Source organism: Mustelus asterias, chromosome 9 (genome assembly GCF_964213995.1).
Source record: "Mustelus asterias chromosome 9, sMusAst1.hap1.1, whole genome shotgun sequence".
NCBI classification, from domain to species: Eukaryota; Metazoa; Chordata; class Chondrichthyes; order Carcharhiniformes; family Triakidae; genus Mustelus; species Mustelus asterias.
The window spans coordinates 39,752,612-39,767,153 of NC_135809.1; the positions used below are offsets into that span (position 1 = coordinate 39,752,612).

The 14,542-nt window shown below is 44.6% G+C and overlaps 1 protein-coding gene across 1 annotated transcript in view; it reads right to left on the reverse strand.

Annotated features, from left to right (window-relative positions):
• The window catches only part of LOC144498638 (voltage-dependent L-type calcium channel subunit alpha-1C-like), a 1,025,631-nt gene that overhangs the window by 103,218 nt on the left and 907,871 nt on the right, over positions 1 to 14,542 (reverse strand). Inside the window, exon 35 of the mRNA XM_078220060.1 lies at positions 6,593 to 6,749. Within this exon, the coding sequence (XP_078076186.1) occupies positions 6,593 to 6,749 (157 nt within the window). The remainder of the gene's footprint in view (positions 1 to 6,592; positions 6,750 to 14,542) is intronic.

A 14,542-nucleotide genomic window follows, 5' to 3' on the forward strand; every position in this document is an offset into this window, starting at 1 on the left:
ATTACCTGTCTTGTGTGGTTCCCAGGCCAACACTGCAAAGGTGGCGCCCCAGGTGGAAAGCCTAGGCCAGGAAATCCTCGCCATGAGTGGCAGGGTCCAAGCGACAGCCGAGTCACAGAAGGCCACGGTGGAGTCCCAGAGGGCCATGGCTGAGTCATAGCAGGCCACAGCTGAAGGCCTCAACAGGCTTATCGAGACTCTGTGGCCCATGGCTGAGAGGTTTGTGAGCTTGCAGGTGACCCAGTGGGACTGTGCTGAGACACAGTGGGCTATGGCTGCAGCCCTTGAGAATGTGGCCGAGTTACAGAGGGTCACAGCAGAGAGGCTGCAGAGCTTGCAGCAGACCCAGCGGGACAGTGCTGAGGCACAGTGGGCTATGGGAGCAGACATTGAGAATGTGGCCCAATTGCAGAGGGTCATGGCTGAGGGCTGCAGAGCGTGGCCCAGTCTCAGAGAGTACTTGCTGCTGCCTTTGACAGGTGGCCCCTGACTCAGAGGGCCTTCGCAGAGGGCTCGACCACTATGGCAAGAATGCAGGTGGTCCTCCAGGACTGGCATGGCCTGGTGATGCCATAGTTTCTGGAGCTCACTGCAGAAGCATTGCTGTCCCATGAAGTGACCAAGAGACCTACAGGAACCCAAAGTGAGGATGAAAGACTTAAGTCTGTGCCAAGGCCTTCCACAGGGGACTGCAGCTGAGGCTACACCTTCTGACTCACCCCTTCCTGACATGGGGATATCTCAGGGGCAGCAGGATGAAGAGGCTGTCATGGATACGTCCCTGACACCTGGAAGCCAGCCAGGGTCCTCAAGGTCCAGGCCCTCCAGAGGACGATCGCCAAGGGCATCACAGGCCACAGGGCGCAGTAGGCAACTGGCCAGCTCCACCTCCGATGTACATCCTGGGGAGACACTGAGATATAGTGGCAGCCCACATAAAGTTAAGAAGTTGTAGCGACACTAAGATAGCACGGGTGAAGGGCAACACTCGTTGGATAGAATATTTAGGCCCTTTAAAGTCTCACTTTTACATGCTTTTATTTGATCAATTATTTTGAATGCACTTTTATTGGCATGAATATTTCACCCAACACCTGCGACTAATTTGTCTCTGATTAGCCTCTAACAGGAATGTACTTAGTCCAAGATCACCAGAAGGACCCTGCACATTGATGTCAATGGGGAAGGCCCCTCAGCGCACTACCACTGTGAAAATCAAGGCGCTCAAAAAATTCACTGGCTACAGCAGGTGGCATGCATTGGCAGTGACTTGCAACATCTGCCATGGTATCCCCAGAACACAGGAGAGATTGCCAGCATCCTCCCAACCCCCACCCCACCTGCCCTGGGGCCCTGCATGGGTGATTAGTGCTCCCTGATGTGGGCCCAGGTGCCAGCATGCATATGGAGCTCAGGTAGAAGTCAGGCTAGTTTGCACCATCACAATAGCGCATAGCAAGTCGTCATTACCCTCCTGCTTGCCACAGAAACTCGCTAAGACAGTGTACCCAGGTCCAACACTCTGATGTTTCAATGTTGCAGGAAATTGTAGGATTGCAGGGGGTGGGGTGGTATGAAACCTACATGAGGCAACAGAGGCCCCTAGTGACCAAAGCGCGTGGTGATCAGGGTCTCCCTCGTCACCCTTGTATGCCTGACCCTTGCTGCTGTCAGCCCTCCAGTGTCTGGGTGGTGTTGCTCGTCATCGTCATCCTCCTCCTCCTGCTGGGCGGCTTCCGCCTCAGCGACACCAGGCTGGTCGGTTTCCACGTCCTCCTCCTCCAAAGGTCTCCTCGCTGCTGTGCCAGGTTCTGTAGGGCATAGCACACCACCACAATGCGGGACAATATCAGGGGGCTATATTGAAAGGCCCTGCCAAAGCAGTCCAGGCACCTGAACCACATTTTGAGGAGCCCTATGCACCGCTCCACTATTGACTGGGTGGCAACATGGGCCTCATTATATTGGGTCTCCGCCTCAGTCTCAGGCTGCCGCACAGGCGTCATCAGTCAAGTCCGAAGCAGGTACCCCATGTCTCCGACGAGCCATCCCTGCACCCTGAGCTCCTCCTCAAAGACCTCCGGGACATCGGAGCTCCTCAATGTAAAACTGTCATGCATGGCTGCTGGGGTATTTGGCACAGAAGTGCCATGATGTTCAGCTGATGGTCACACACCAACTGCATATTTATTGAATGAAAGCCCTTTCTGTTCATGAATGTTCCAGGATTCTTCACCGGGGCCTTGAGAGTGACGTGGGTGCAGTCTATAGCCCCCTGCACATTTGGCATGCCCGCGGTGGCTGGAAATCCTGCAGCCTGGGCTTCCTGCTGGGCCTGATCCAGGTCAAATTTAATATACTGGCCAGCCTGGGAATACAGGGCATCCGTGACCTCCTTCACACACTTGTGGATGGATGATTGGGAAATGCCTCAAAGATCTCCACTGGCGTCTGGAAGGACCCAGTGGCATAAAAGTTGAAGGCGGCCTTCACTTTCATAGCCACCAGGAGTGGGTGCTATCCCCGCCTCAAGTTGCTAGGTCTTGCAGCAAATGGCACAGGTGTCGCACTGTCTCCTTTCGGAGCTGGAGCCATCGGGTGCAGGCTATGTCCAACAGTCCAAAGGAACCATGCATGCGGAACTGCCAGCATTTCTGCTCCCTCCTTCTCCTGCACTTCCCCCCAGCCCCCCCAGCCGCCCCCGCCTCCCCCCCCACCCCGCTCCCCCCTCCCACCTCCCCCCCCACCCCACCTCCCCTCCCCGCCCTACTCCCCCCTCCCAACACCCCCCCCCCTCCCCCCCCCCCCCCACCACCACCTCCCCAGGTGAATGGTGGCCACATGCTGCCTCCGGCAGCTGTCTCCCTCTCCTCCTGCAAGTGGTAAAGCCTGGGCCTCCTCCGCCCACAATTCAGCCTCCTGCTCCTCCTCCTCAGCTCCAGCAGCAACCAAAAGAACAGCAAGTTCAATGGATTGCACTGCAAAAGCCATCTCATCAATCTGAAATGGGGGGGGTGGGGGAGAGACAGATGGAGAGGTTAAAGAACTCTGCTCGCCTCCAGCCCAGCAACACACACTCCCCACACTCTCCCCAACAACCCCCCAGCAACCCACACCCCCCACATTCCCCCCCACAGCCTCCCAGAATGACAACACAGCCCCACCCACCATTCCCCTCTTCCACTCATAAACACACACCTAGAACCCATGCAGTACTGGCCACCAACACTGCTGCTTGACAAGTCCTGAGGCTGCAGCACTGCCAATTCAGAGAGTTCCCAGCCCATTTCCCATCAGCAGCAGTGCTTGCTGCTGCTCGTAGTGGGGTCTAGAGTCAGCACTAAGACCCAAGGTCAGTGCTCAAACCTGGGTTTGTGCTGAGAGTCCAAACAATTTGAAAGCAGAGACTTATCTCCTCGCTCACCCTCACTGCTCCGGTGCCTATTATACTTGAAATGTTTTCCTTACTGATTCCAACTGCGGCGAACAAAGTCGTTAAGGCAGGTGAGCTGGGACGATTGAGAGTGAAGCTCTCTAATTGCAATGTGATGAATGCAAAAAAATGCAAATTGACATTTCGCTCGTTTTGGGCAGAGTCCTGATTGCGCCGATTTTTTTGTGGTAAAATGAGAATGGGCGCGAAAACTGCTAGTCGCATCACACCTGATTTCATGACTTTTTTCCGCTGTAAAGGGAACGTGATGAGGTTGTAAAATTCCGCCTCAGGTCTTTGTAGTTGTAGCTTTCAGCTATCATATAACGATTATTAATGAATGACTTTATGGGTTTTCCTGACTGCTAGCCATGCTTATTAAATTTAGCCCTTTAAGATATGTTGTTACATTTTTGGTTAAAATAAACATTGAATAACTTTAGTACTTTAGTACTTCAAATTTGACAGATGATTATTTGATTCCTTTTCCAGCTATAATGTTGTCTGCCACCAGGCCTTCCAAATAAAGCAGTGTGTTAATTTGTTGAGCTTCTGTCTTTTTATCTGAACAATCATGTTTCTAATGAATTTATTTTTTCCAAAGTCCTCAGTAATGTGATTTTAGTTTTTCTGCATTTTTTATGAGATTTTGTGTTTGTCCATTCACTGGCACCATGTTGTAGGGTGTTGGATACAGTTTGTTCAGTCTTAATGAAGTCTTCGTCGACTTAAGTAAGTTAACTGTATGTATTTATTCACCGCAAGAACTATACACATACAGTCAAGGGTTCAAGTTAGGAGTTGTCTCCATGCTTGCTCCATGATCTGTTGAAAACTAGACTAACCCTTAAGGTCATGTGTTCTCTCACATTGTGTGGGTGCTACAGTATTCATTCCCGCATTAACCCCATATGAGCTAGGACCTTACACTATAGTTGGACCAAGTAAATTGGGCTGAATGGCATCTCTCATCTGTAATTATCCTGAATTCCTGAAATAATACTAATACACCATTTGATGCTAGCTCACAAACAATAATTACATTTAGTGTCATGCAATGACAATGTATACAAACACACGCCGGAAACCTCTGACCTCATCCATGGCTGGGATTCTCCGGTGCCACTGCAGTGAATGGAGTGTTGGCTGAGTGTCAAATTCTCCATTCTCACTGGCAGCAAGGCAGGAATGAATAAGATTGGAGAATCCCACCATTAGTGTATCACAACACAGCAATAAGGTGAAAAAGAACATGATATTCTTTCTGATCGTAAAAATGGAGCTCAAGCCTAATTGAGCAGTAAAGGATGCAATGTGAAAATATTTCAGATGACATGAAATTATTTAAATCACTCATTGCAGTACCTGCAGAACTTCATTACAGATTACTTGAAATATTCAAAGGGCTTCACTAGCTTTTCATTACGTTATCTTGGACAAATGTTTAACTTAATTAAGCAGACACTATTGTCATAGAAAAGGATTTGGAAGGCATTTTCTTGTTAATATGAGAATCTAGCATGTCAAAAGAATTCATTGCTTGATTACACATGTTGCATCTTGGGGAAAAGAATATACTGTCCCTATGCAGAGAGAAAATGATTTGTCGAACACTTAGGTGTGATGCCATCTCCAACATGATAGCGTCTATTATGCTTTGGAATGCTTTAAAATCATACTGGGGGCAATTCTCCAACTTCAGATGGCCGGCAAGAATCCTGATGCTCTGGTGAATGGTTCCTCAGCCAAAAATCGGGGTTCCTGACAGACGTGAGGGCTACTGGGATTCACTCGAACCACCCCGCCTGATCGAGTTGTTTAACGATTGTTAAACTATTTCATTTTGTTAGACTTATGCTTAGACTGTGTTGTGAATAAAGCTTGTTTTGATAAAACATCCCTAATTTGTCAGTGAAATTACTCCTGGGGTGAAGCATCCTTTCCTCATATTTATGCCAAAATAGAAAAATTGTTGGGGTCCAAGCTGTTGATATACCATTGGATTCTGATCCAGGGCCCTAACAAAAGCAGGAGCATAAATGTTTAATACAGTCATACAAAATTATTTCTCACCTAAAACCATAATCTATTTATTTTAATATAATTTTATATTTATATTGCCCATTCCTTTACAGTCACTAAATGTCCTCAACATATTTTAAACGATCTCTGCATGCTTGTGCATCACATTTGTCTGTGTAAAACTCACATGGGGATGGGGGTGGGAATGGGACTGTTAACAGGAGTGTGAATGGGACTGTTAGCGCGTGGACAGAAAGATGAAGGGATGTAAGGCTTAGGACCTGTCATTTAAAAAAGGTCCATTTTAATGGTCGAGGTCTATTAACATTCTGCTGGCCAGCTGCTCACTAAAAGGGCACCCTGAAGTGGTTCACCATCATTTGGCCCTGCAAAGATTGTGCCAAGCTGACAGTCAGGATAAGTCATCAATGGGGATGGGGGTGGGAGGATTGTATTTGTAGGAGTATTCCAGCTCCTCTAGACGCCACAAAGTTTTAACCATACCTGATTGATCTCCACTATGGGTGCTCTGCTCAGTAGGTAACTAAAACTGCATCAGGATCTCACTGATTGCATTGGATCAAGATTTAAATTTATTCATAAGGATCAACCTGAGTCTGGCAGGTGCTTCAATCAACTGAGAAAACAGTGGAGTAAAATGGCTGCTAGGTGGAAAAAGTGTATTACGGCCATCACTCAGATTTTAATTGCATGGTGCAATAATATGTGCCATTAAAAAGAGTAATTTGTTTTTCAAAGCATGCTGCTTAGAAATGTGGATAAGGAGATTGGACTAAGTTTCCCCTCCAATTTGCCCTAACTCCCTACCATATGGTCCCTGGCATCTGCCTCATAACTCAGTACTCAAGGATTCTGCTGAGCTCGGGAACTTCTGACTCTTCTCCTGCCAATAAGGTGAACATTTAGTGCAAACGTGTCATTCCTCACCATTCATTAGTATTGTAGCACTGGGCTACATTTATCACTATACTGCTGCAGAAGTTTCAATAGGGAGGGTGGGATTGAATTCACAGAATACATAATCTCCAGTAATATTTTTTGAGTAGTATATATTCCTACTGAACACCACATAGATTAAATTGAAAATTCTAATATTCCTTCTGGATATGTACTCACCAAGAAAGCACATAGCATGTAGAAACTAACAAAGTAGAAGAAAGCAAAATGGGTTCCACAGTTAGATTCTGGCACGTGAAATGCTGACTCTTTCTCACAACGTTTTCCTGGGAGACAGGATAACATGATCTCTTGCCAGGCCTCACCTGTAGCACACCTGAAAATGAAAATCATGTTTGGTAATTTGCTTCATTAAAGAACTATGAATGATACCAATATTCATTACTTTGTGTGGTATATGTAGGATATGCTATATCCCAATTTGTATTTAGAGAGAATGCCATTTTTTTGTAAGAAAACAGTAAAATATATCCTGAAAATAAATGTGAATAAACTTCATTACTGTTCACCATGGTTGAAAGCAAACATACTAAAATAGATAAATGAGTTGATAAACATGTGTCCCCTTCAAACTCCTCCTCCACATGTTTTATTATATGTTGTTAATATTTATGGATTAGTCATTCACATAAGAAAATAAAACAACCTTATTTGTATTATAGTTTGTACAATAATACTTTACAAAGGCATTATGAACTGGAGGATACTAGTACACCTCCAGAAGACACAGACAGAATGGGTGGACATATGACGGATGAAATTTAGTACAGAGAAGTGTGAAGCGATATATTGTGGTTAGAAAAATGAGGAGGAGCAATACAAAATAAAGGATACAATTCTATGTTGGGTGCCGGAGGAAAAAGACCTGTGGGTATATGTGCACAAATTGTTGACGAACGGATGGATAAGGCATAATGAATAAAGAACAACACCACCTCCAAGTTTCCCTCCAAGCTACACAACATCCCAACTTGGAACAATACTGTCATTCCTTTGTTGTCAAAAACCTGAAACTCCCTACCTAATGGCACTTTGAGTGTATCTACACTATGAGACTGCAGTGATTCAAGAAAGTGGCTTTACACCACCTTCTCAAAGATGATTAAATGTTGGTTTTATCAGCATGTTCACATCCCATTAACAAATTTTAAAAAGTATGGGGTCCTGTGCTTTATAAATAGAGGCATGGCATATAAAAGCAAAGAAGCTATAGTGAACATTTAGAAAACAATCATTCAGTCTCAACTGGAATATTGTATCCAAATTCTGAGTACCACACTTTAGAAAGGAAGTGAAGACAATAGAAAGGGTGCAGGAAAGATTTATGACAAGGGTCCCAAGGGTGAATGACTTCAGTTGCATAAATAAATCAGAGCATTTGGGGCTGTTTTCCTCAATAAGATGAGAGGTGATTTGATTCAGAGTCATCAGGAGTCTGAACAGGATTGATAGGAAGTAACTGTTGCCATTGGTGGAGGGATCAAGAACCAGAGGGTACCAATTTAAGATGAATGGCAAAAGAGTCGAAGGTGACATGAGAAAATGTTTTTTAATGCAGCATGTGGTTAGGTTTAGGAATGCACTACCTGAGAGTATGGTAGTGGAAGATCAGCTGTGATTTTCAAAAGGGAATTGGATCATCCAAAGAGAAAAAAATTGCAAGACCCTGGGGAAAGGGTGGCTGAGTTGCTGTTGCAGAGAGCTGTTACAGATATGAAGGGCTGAGGGGCCCCTTTCTGTGCTAACCATTCTATGATTCTATTCCACACTGTTACTGGCTTACAGTACATCACACTCACAACCTATAGAGACAGAGCAACTGTTATCAAGGTGAAACATAATGTTCCCAAAAGTCAATGGATTGTGATCAGTTGTGCTGCAATCTCAATAGATAATGCTTTCCAACGGTGGCCCTGACTTGAACTGTCATGGACATTGAGAGGTTACCTAATATGTCAGGAAGGGTCATGGAGTTGTTGATAAGGGAACAGAGTTTCTGGCATGGGCCAAACACAATGGGTGAAATTTTCCTGGAAATCGGCAAAGGCCAATGGCAGGTGGGAAAGGCATATGTATCACTGGTGGGGCGGCCTCTGATTTGCTCGCCCTGCCAGCAACTTAGACACTTGAGGATTGGGGCACCATTTTTAAAGGCCGCTCCAGTGCCGAGAGCAAAAGAGTTCACCCTGGAAAACCGACCCCCTGCACTACCCTGGCATTTCTTGGGCACTGCCCCCAGCATGGACAGTGCCAGGCAAGTCTCCCCAGTCAATGCCCTAGGACAATGCCCAGCAGTGCCGGAGGCAGTGTCAGGTTAGTGCCGGGTGGGGTATAGGGTGGCTCCAGGGTGAATTCCTGTGTAGATAATGATATGTCAAATGATAATGCCTCCAGAAATTGTGTCACGTGCTTACAACAACGTAAAACGCAATTTTGCAGTTCTCGCAATATTTCCTGCTGCCGTTATAAAACCTGTATGACACAATCAGGAACAGAAAATCCTGGCTAATGACTTCAGCCTTCCCAATGTTCTGCTAGAGGAAATTGTGACTCATCAAAGAATGGATGTAGGACAAGCAATCTGGCATAGGTAATGAGCTGGTTATCATTGGCATACATATAAAACCTGACCGTGTAGGCAAGATTTTCTTGTGGATGTTGGGACCACGATATCAGGGACAAATGAAGATCTCAAGCACTCAACCGCTGGCAGCCTGTCAGAAGTTGCAATTTGCCTGGAGGCAGCCTCCTAATTGATTGCCTCTGCATTAGTCATCCTATTAAGGAAGGCGGCAGGCTTTTGATGCTGCTGACCCAATCAGAAAGTCGACAGCTTAAGTCCCACTGGGAGAGCTGGGCGTGCTGAGGTAGGTAGGGAAGCTCAAGAATGCCTCAACATTGAGGCATCCTTGGGGGTGCAAAGCTAAGTTAATAATGCACACTGGGGATGTCAGAAGGCCCCAATCAATGGTGGAAAACCCACAATGGGGTCATTTGGACTGTGGGGGACAACTTTTCCTTTGTGCAGGCTTAGAATTGGGCAATGACCTTCGGTTCTACTGCCTCAAACCTACTGCAGGGAATCCAACTCCAACAAGCTGGCAACTTCCCTATTCAGCAGGGAAATCATCTGCCACCAACAAAATGCTAGAGAGCCCAAAAGATCACCCTTAATTGGGGCCTTAAATAAACTGAATCTTCTGTGAAGTAGATGTGATCTGCATCCTGGTCCACCCCTAGAAAACTTGCCTGCTGGTGGGAACGCATTAAGGAGCTGTACCAACACAGCTCCCCTATTTTCATTGTCCATTCGCCTCCAACTTGCCCTCACCGGACTGAGAAATTCTGCCCTTTGGATGATGTTGGCAAGCTGCAGCATATAGATGATAGATGATATAATGGAGGCAGTTAAGGACAGATCCTTGAGGCAATCAGAAGTATCACTGTAGTGGGGGATGGGGGTAGAGGGTGCGGGAGTGAGAGAAGTCACTTGTGAGGATTCTGTCTTGATTATATAATTAAGAGTGGAATCAAACAAAGACACTGAGCTGGACAATAGACAAGAGGAATTGTCATAATTTTTTATGGGGTTGAGGTGTTTCACTCTAGTTTTTTCAGTGAGTTACCCCACACAATCTTCCCATACTCTGTCAATGTTTTTGACAGTCAGCAGGGGAGAGAATAATGGGGCAGTTCAAGTTGTTGTTTGTAAAAGGAAGTAATAAGTGTCTCAATGGGCCCTTTGAACAATGCTGAGTGAGGAATACAGGGTAGCTATGAGCTTCTCCAAGCCTGAACTGAGGCAGGAGAGGGGGAAGGCAGAAAAGCAATGATGGATAGGAGCTGGGGTAAGAATTAGGACACAGTAGGTGGGTGTGGGAGGTGGGGGCGGGGGGTGGTTGCGGGGAAGAGGGAGAATTGTGGTGTTGGGATGGTGGGAGGGAAAGGTACACAGAAGGTAACTGAGAAAATGGAGAACTTCAATGACTGAAGTGGGATGAAACAAAAGAGAAGAGCCTGGAAGGAACAGAAGGACAAAGCGATAGAAGGGTTCAGATCTGGAGCAGCATACAAAATGCATATATGAATGAATACAGGAGCAAGTTGGACTACATAGGCATGCCAGGTTGCAGAAGAGATGTTATGGTTCTAAACTGAGAATCTTCTCTCTTATTCTGGATGTGGAATGAATCAAAGATTTTTATACATATGGTACAGCCAGTAATTTAATATTACAACAATGTGGCAATATCAAATTAACTTATTAGCCTACAGATGCACAATATTATTGGGTCAACAATCTCATCAGACACTCAAATGCTCCACTAGGCAAGTCTCACAAATTCAACACAGATATTTAATGTATCGTCTCTGGATTTATTGGATAAAAGAACCTCAGTCAATGTTCAACTCTCTCTCTTGTTCAGCCTCTCAATTGGTGTGTAGCTCTCTTGGGTTGGTGTTTACTGTGGCAATACTGTGTCTTTAAGAAATGTATTTGAGCCATGTTTTTGTGCAGGATCTGTTGTAGCAGTTTTATGCACTCAGAGCCATTGGGCGGAATTTTATGGTCTCGCTCGGGTGAGACCGGAAATTCCTGCCCGAGGTCAATGGAGATTTCCGTTGTCGGACGCTCACCCGCCGATTCCATGGCAGGCGAGGTGGTAGAGTTCTGGCCATTGTGTCTACTGCCATCCTGTATCGTTGCTGCAACAGCATAATTGCTTCTATGGCTAGAATGTTGGTTTTCTACATGAACTAATGCTGTTCTGCTATTTTCCCCAGGAATTTTGCAGAGTGGGACTTGATTGGGATGATTGGCAGGTATGGTCATGTGATGGTGAAGTTGGGCTCACATAGGATATTCAAGCTTAGATGCTGCTTTTGGAGTTGAGAGACAACAGTGTCTCTTTTCCCCTCTGAAGTGTGAGACTGGATCTGCCATTCGATAAATTTCTTTCTTGGAGATTTTGCTGCTTGAGAGTGGATCTTTCTCTGTCCAGAAGTGTTAAAAAGCTGAAAATCTAGCATCATGTAAGTACCTCTGGTTTCTGTGCTAACTTGTTCTACGGAAGGGATTTAAGTCTATGGGTATTGCTTTAAATTGGAATGGAGATAGCCAGCTGTTAAGGATTGTACCTTGTCATTTCTAAGTATTTTAATTGGTAAAAGTTATGCTAATTCTTTTTGTTATGTTTTAACTGTGTTCTTAAATAAAGTTTGTTTTGATTAAAGCTTCCTAATGGATTACTTGAATCATACTTGGGGCGGAATTTTCCCCTCCTGGCCACCACGGGAATCGTAGCAGGTGGGACATGGACCATGCAAAGGTCCGTTGACCTTGGGCACGATTTTCCGGTCTTGGGACAAGCATGGCCAGATAATCCTGCCCCTGGAGTGAAACACCTTATGCTCACCCTAATGCCAAAATCAAATGTAAAGTTAAGTCGAGGTTAACTTCATGAAATACCTTGGAGTTTCTGATCTGGGCCTTAACATTATTTGTATAGAGAGCTGCATTTTATTCATTCCTAGCAACAGTTTACTTATCCCCATAAACCATGCTGCAGTTTATTGATCTCTTGTAACCATACTGCAATTTGTTCAATCCTAGTATTCATGTTACAGTTTATTCATCCGATACAATCATGTTGGTTATCTTTGCTGTCGTTTGTCCCTCCCTAGTAACCATGCTGAATGTAGCAACTGTGTTGAAGGTCAGTAACCACACTGCTGATATTGAAAAGAACACGTCGAGTAAGATCATAAAAAAAAGCCCACAATTGGAGTAGCGTGTGTTGTTTTGAGCATTTCACTATTAGATGTTGAAGGAATAGAAAGGTTACAAGGCAGATATAATAGGACTCAATTTGGCTTGAGGAAAAAGAAAGATCAAAAATGAATTGCAAGAGCCTTAGTTAATATACTTAAATGTCATTTTCTGAATGTTTTAGGAGATATATTTCAGTTTACTTTTATTGGTCATGTCAACATTTCCCTTTGCCTAATCATAGAATCACACAGTGCAGAAGAGACCCTTTGGCCCATCAAGTCCGCACCGACACATTAGAAATTAATGTCTGCAATGGAGAACTTCACTAGCATGAATAATTGACAACAGGGTCTAAATAAGACATATGGGATGATGTGTGAGATAAGCTTGCAGTGTAACTGCACAGCACATCGATGTACCAAAGAGTGGTAAAGATGTAAGAGCCAAGCTTCATCCAATAATAGAAAAACTGCACAGAAAATCAACTCAGATTGTTGACAGACATTTGCTAATGAATGATTAAAGAGAAACAATAGCAGGTGTTGAAGATTCCTGGTTTTCTTTCAAAAAATTGTTTGTAGTTAAGGAGGAATTTTGGATTAGAACAAATTAGGACCAGCAGTTCAACTTTTTATGGGATTTTAATACTCTCATAATATAATTCTAATGTTTTGTAATACAATTAATGATCTTATCTTCTTTTTCACATGCTTTTAACATTCTTAAAACCCAGATGCCAAGGAATTTGTGATGAATAATTTGCCCAGGCAGTAGGTAAAGCTGAATGATAATTAGAACCATCGAATCCGTACAGTGCAGACAGAGGCCATTCAGCCCATTGAATCCATACTGACTCTCCATAAGAGCATCAAAGAACAAAGAACAAAGAACAGTGCAGCACAGGAAACAGGCCCTTCGGCCCTCCAAGCCTGTGCCGCTCCTTGGTCCAACTAGACCAATCGTTTGTATCCCTCCATTCCCAGGCTGCTCATGTGACTATCCAGGTAAGTCTTAAACGATGTCAGTGTGCCTGCCTCCACCACCCTACTTGCATCCAGGCCCTTCCCTCTGCCCTATCTCCGTAACCCTGCGCATGTAAGCTGACTAATCCACCTAACCCACACATGTTTGGACACTAAGGGACAGTTTAGCATGGCCAATCCATCTAACTTGCACATCATTGGACTGTGGGAGAAACCCGGAGCAAACCCACATGGACACGGGGAGAACATGCAAACTCCACACGGATAGTCACCCAAGGCTGGAATCAAACCCAGGTCCCAGGCCCTGTGAGACAGCAATGCTAACCACTGTGCCACCGTGCTGCCCCCAATTCACTGAGATGAAGTGAAAAAAAACAAAAAGTAATGGATTGAATTAAAACGTTTTAATCGAATCAAGAAGTTCAGATGGATTCTATATTGAGTAATGGCTATCTGAGATTGATTACAGGAAAGAGTGTAATTCAGGAGTTCAGATGGTTTCTATTTAGGATTATTTAGAAGCCTTTAAATAGCTAAGGAACTTGCATGTTGCCATTTATTTGTCACCAGAATCTTGCTATTACGTTGCCAGTCACACAATAATTTTCATATTTATGGATTTATTTGTTATTAATTAAAATGTCTTGTGAATTAATGGAGTTTGCTTGCAAAAGACCTGGTGTAATACCAGACCATGAATGGAATTCACCATCCCTAATATCACATGCAACATTTTATCAGAATTTATAAGTCAATATTACTGTTAATGAGATTCATATTTTCTTATTCAAAACACTATTTCTAACTTTTACTCTAATCCTAATTTGGACTAGTCCAACCGAAAGGCTAGATGTGAACCTATACATAAGATTTTGTGCCAGTGATGATCCATCACTAGTAAATGGGATACTATCAAGTGCAGGAGTGGCCCTGATTGGAACTCTATATCCTTCTTATTCCTGTCTCAAATTAATTAACCGTATGTAAGCCTGTGTTGATAAGGTTAAACATATAATGCTGCTGAGCAGTGCTAACCATTGCACTTATCTTTCTTTCTCTGGGGAAAATTTTGACTCTGTTGACCTGCTGGGAGTGGCTGGGTGGGGGTAGTGAGGGTACAGTGCGGGAAACATAAAACAAATTCCTTGCCCATAAACTGGCCTGATCAAAATGCTTAGTTTCCAGTTGGATGAGGAACAATCCTAATTGGGGTGGAAATCCCTGAGGGTGTGTTGGTTTATCTCATGGATAGATAAATCCCAGTGTTGGGGATGAGGGTAGTCTGATCCCCCAGTGTGTGTGCGTGTGTGTGTGTGGGATGGAGGTGGGGGTTGTTCAAGATGCTGGGAAGAG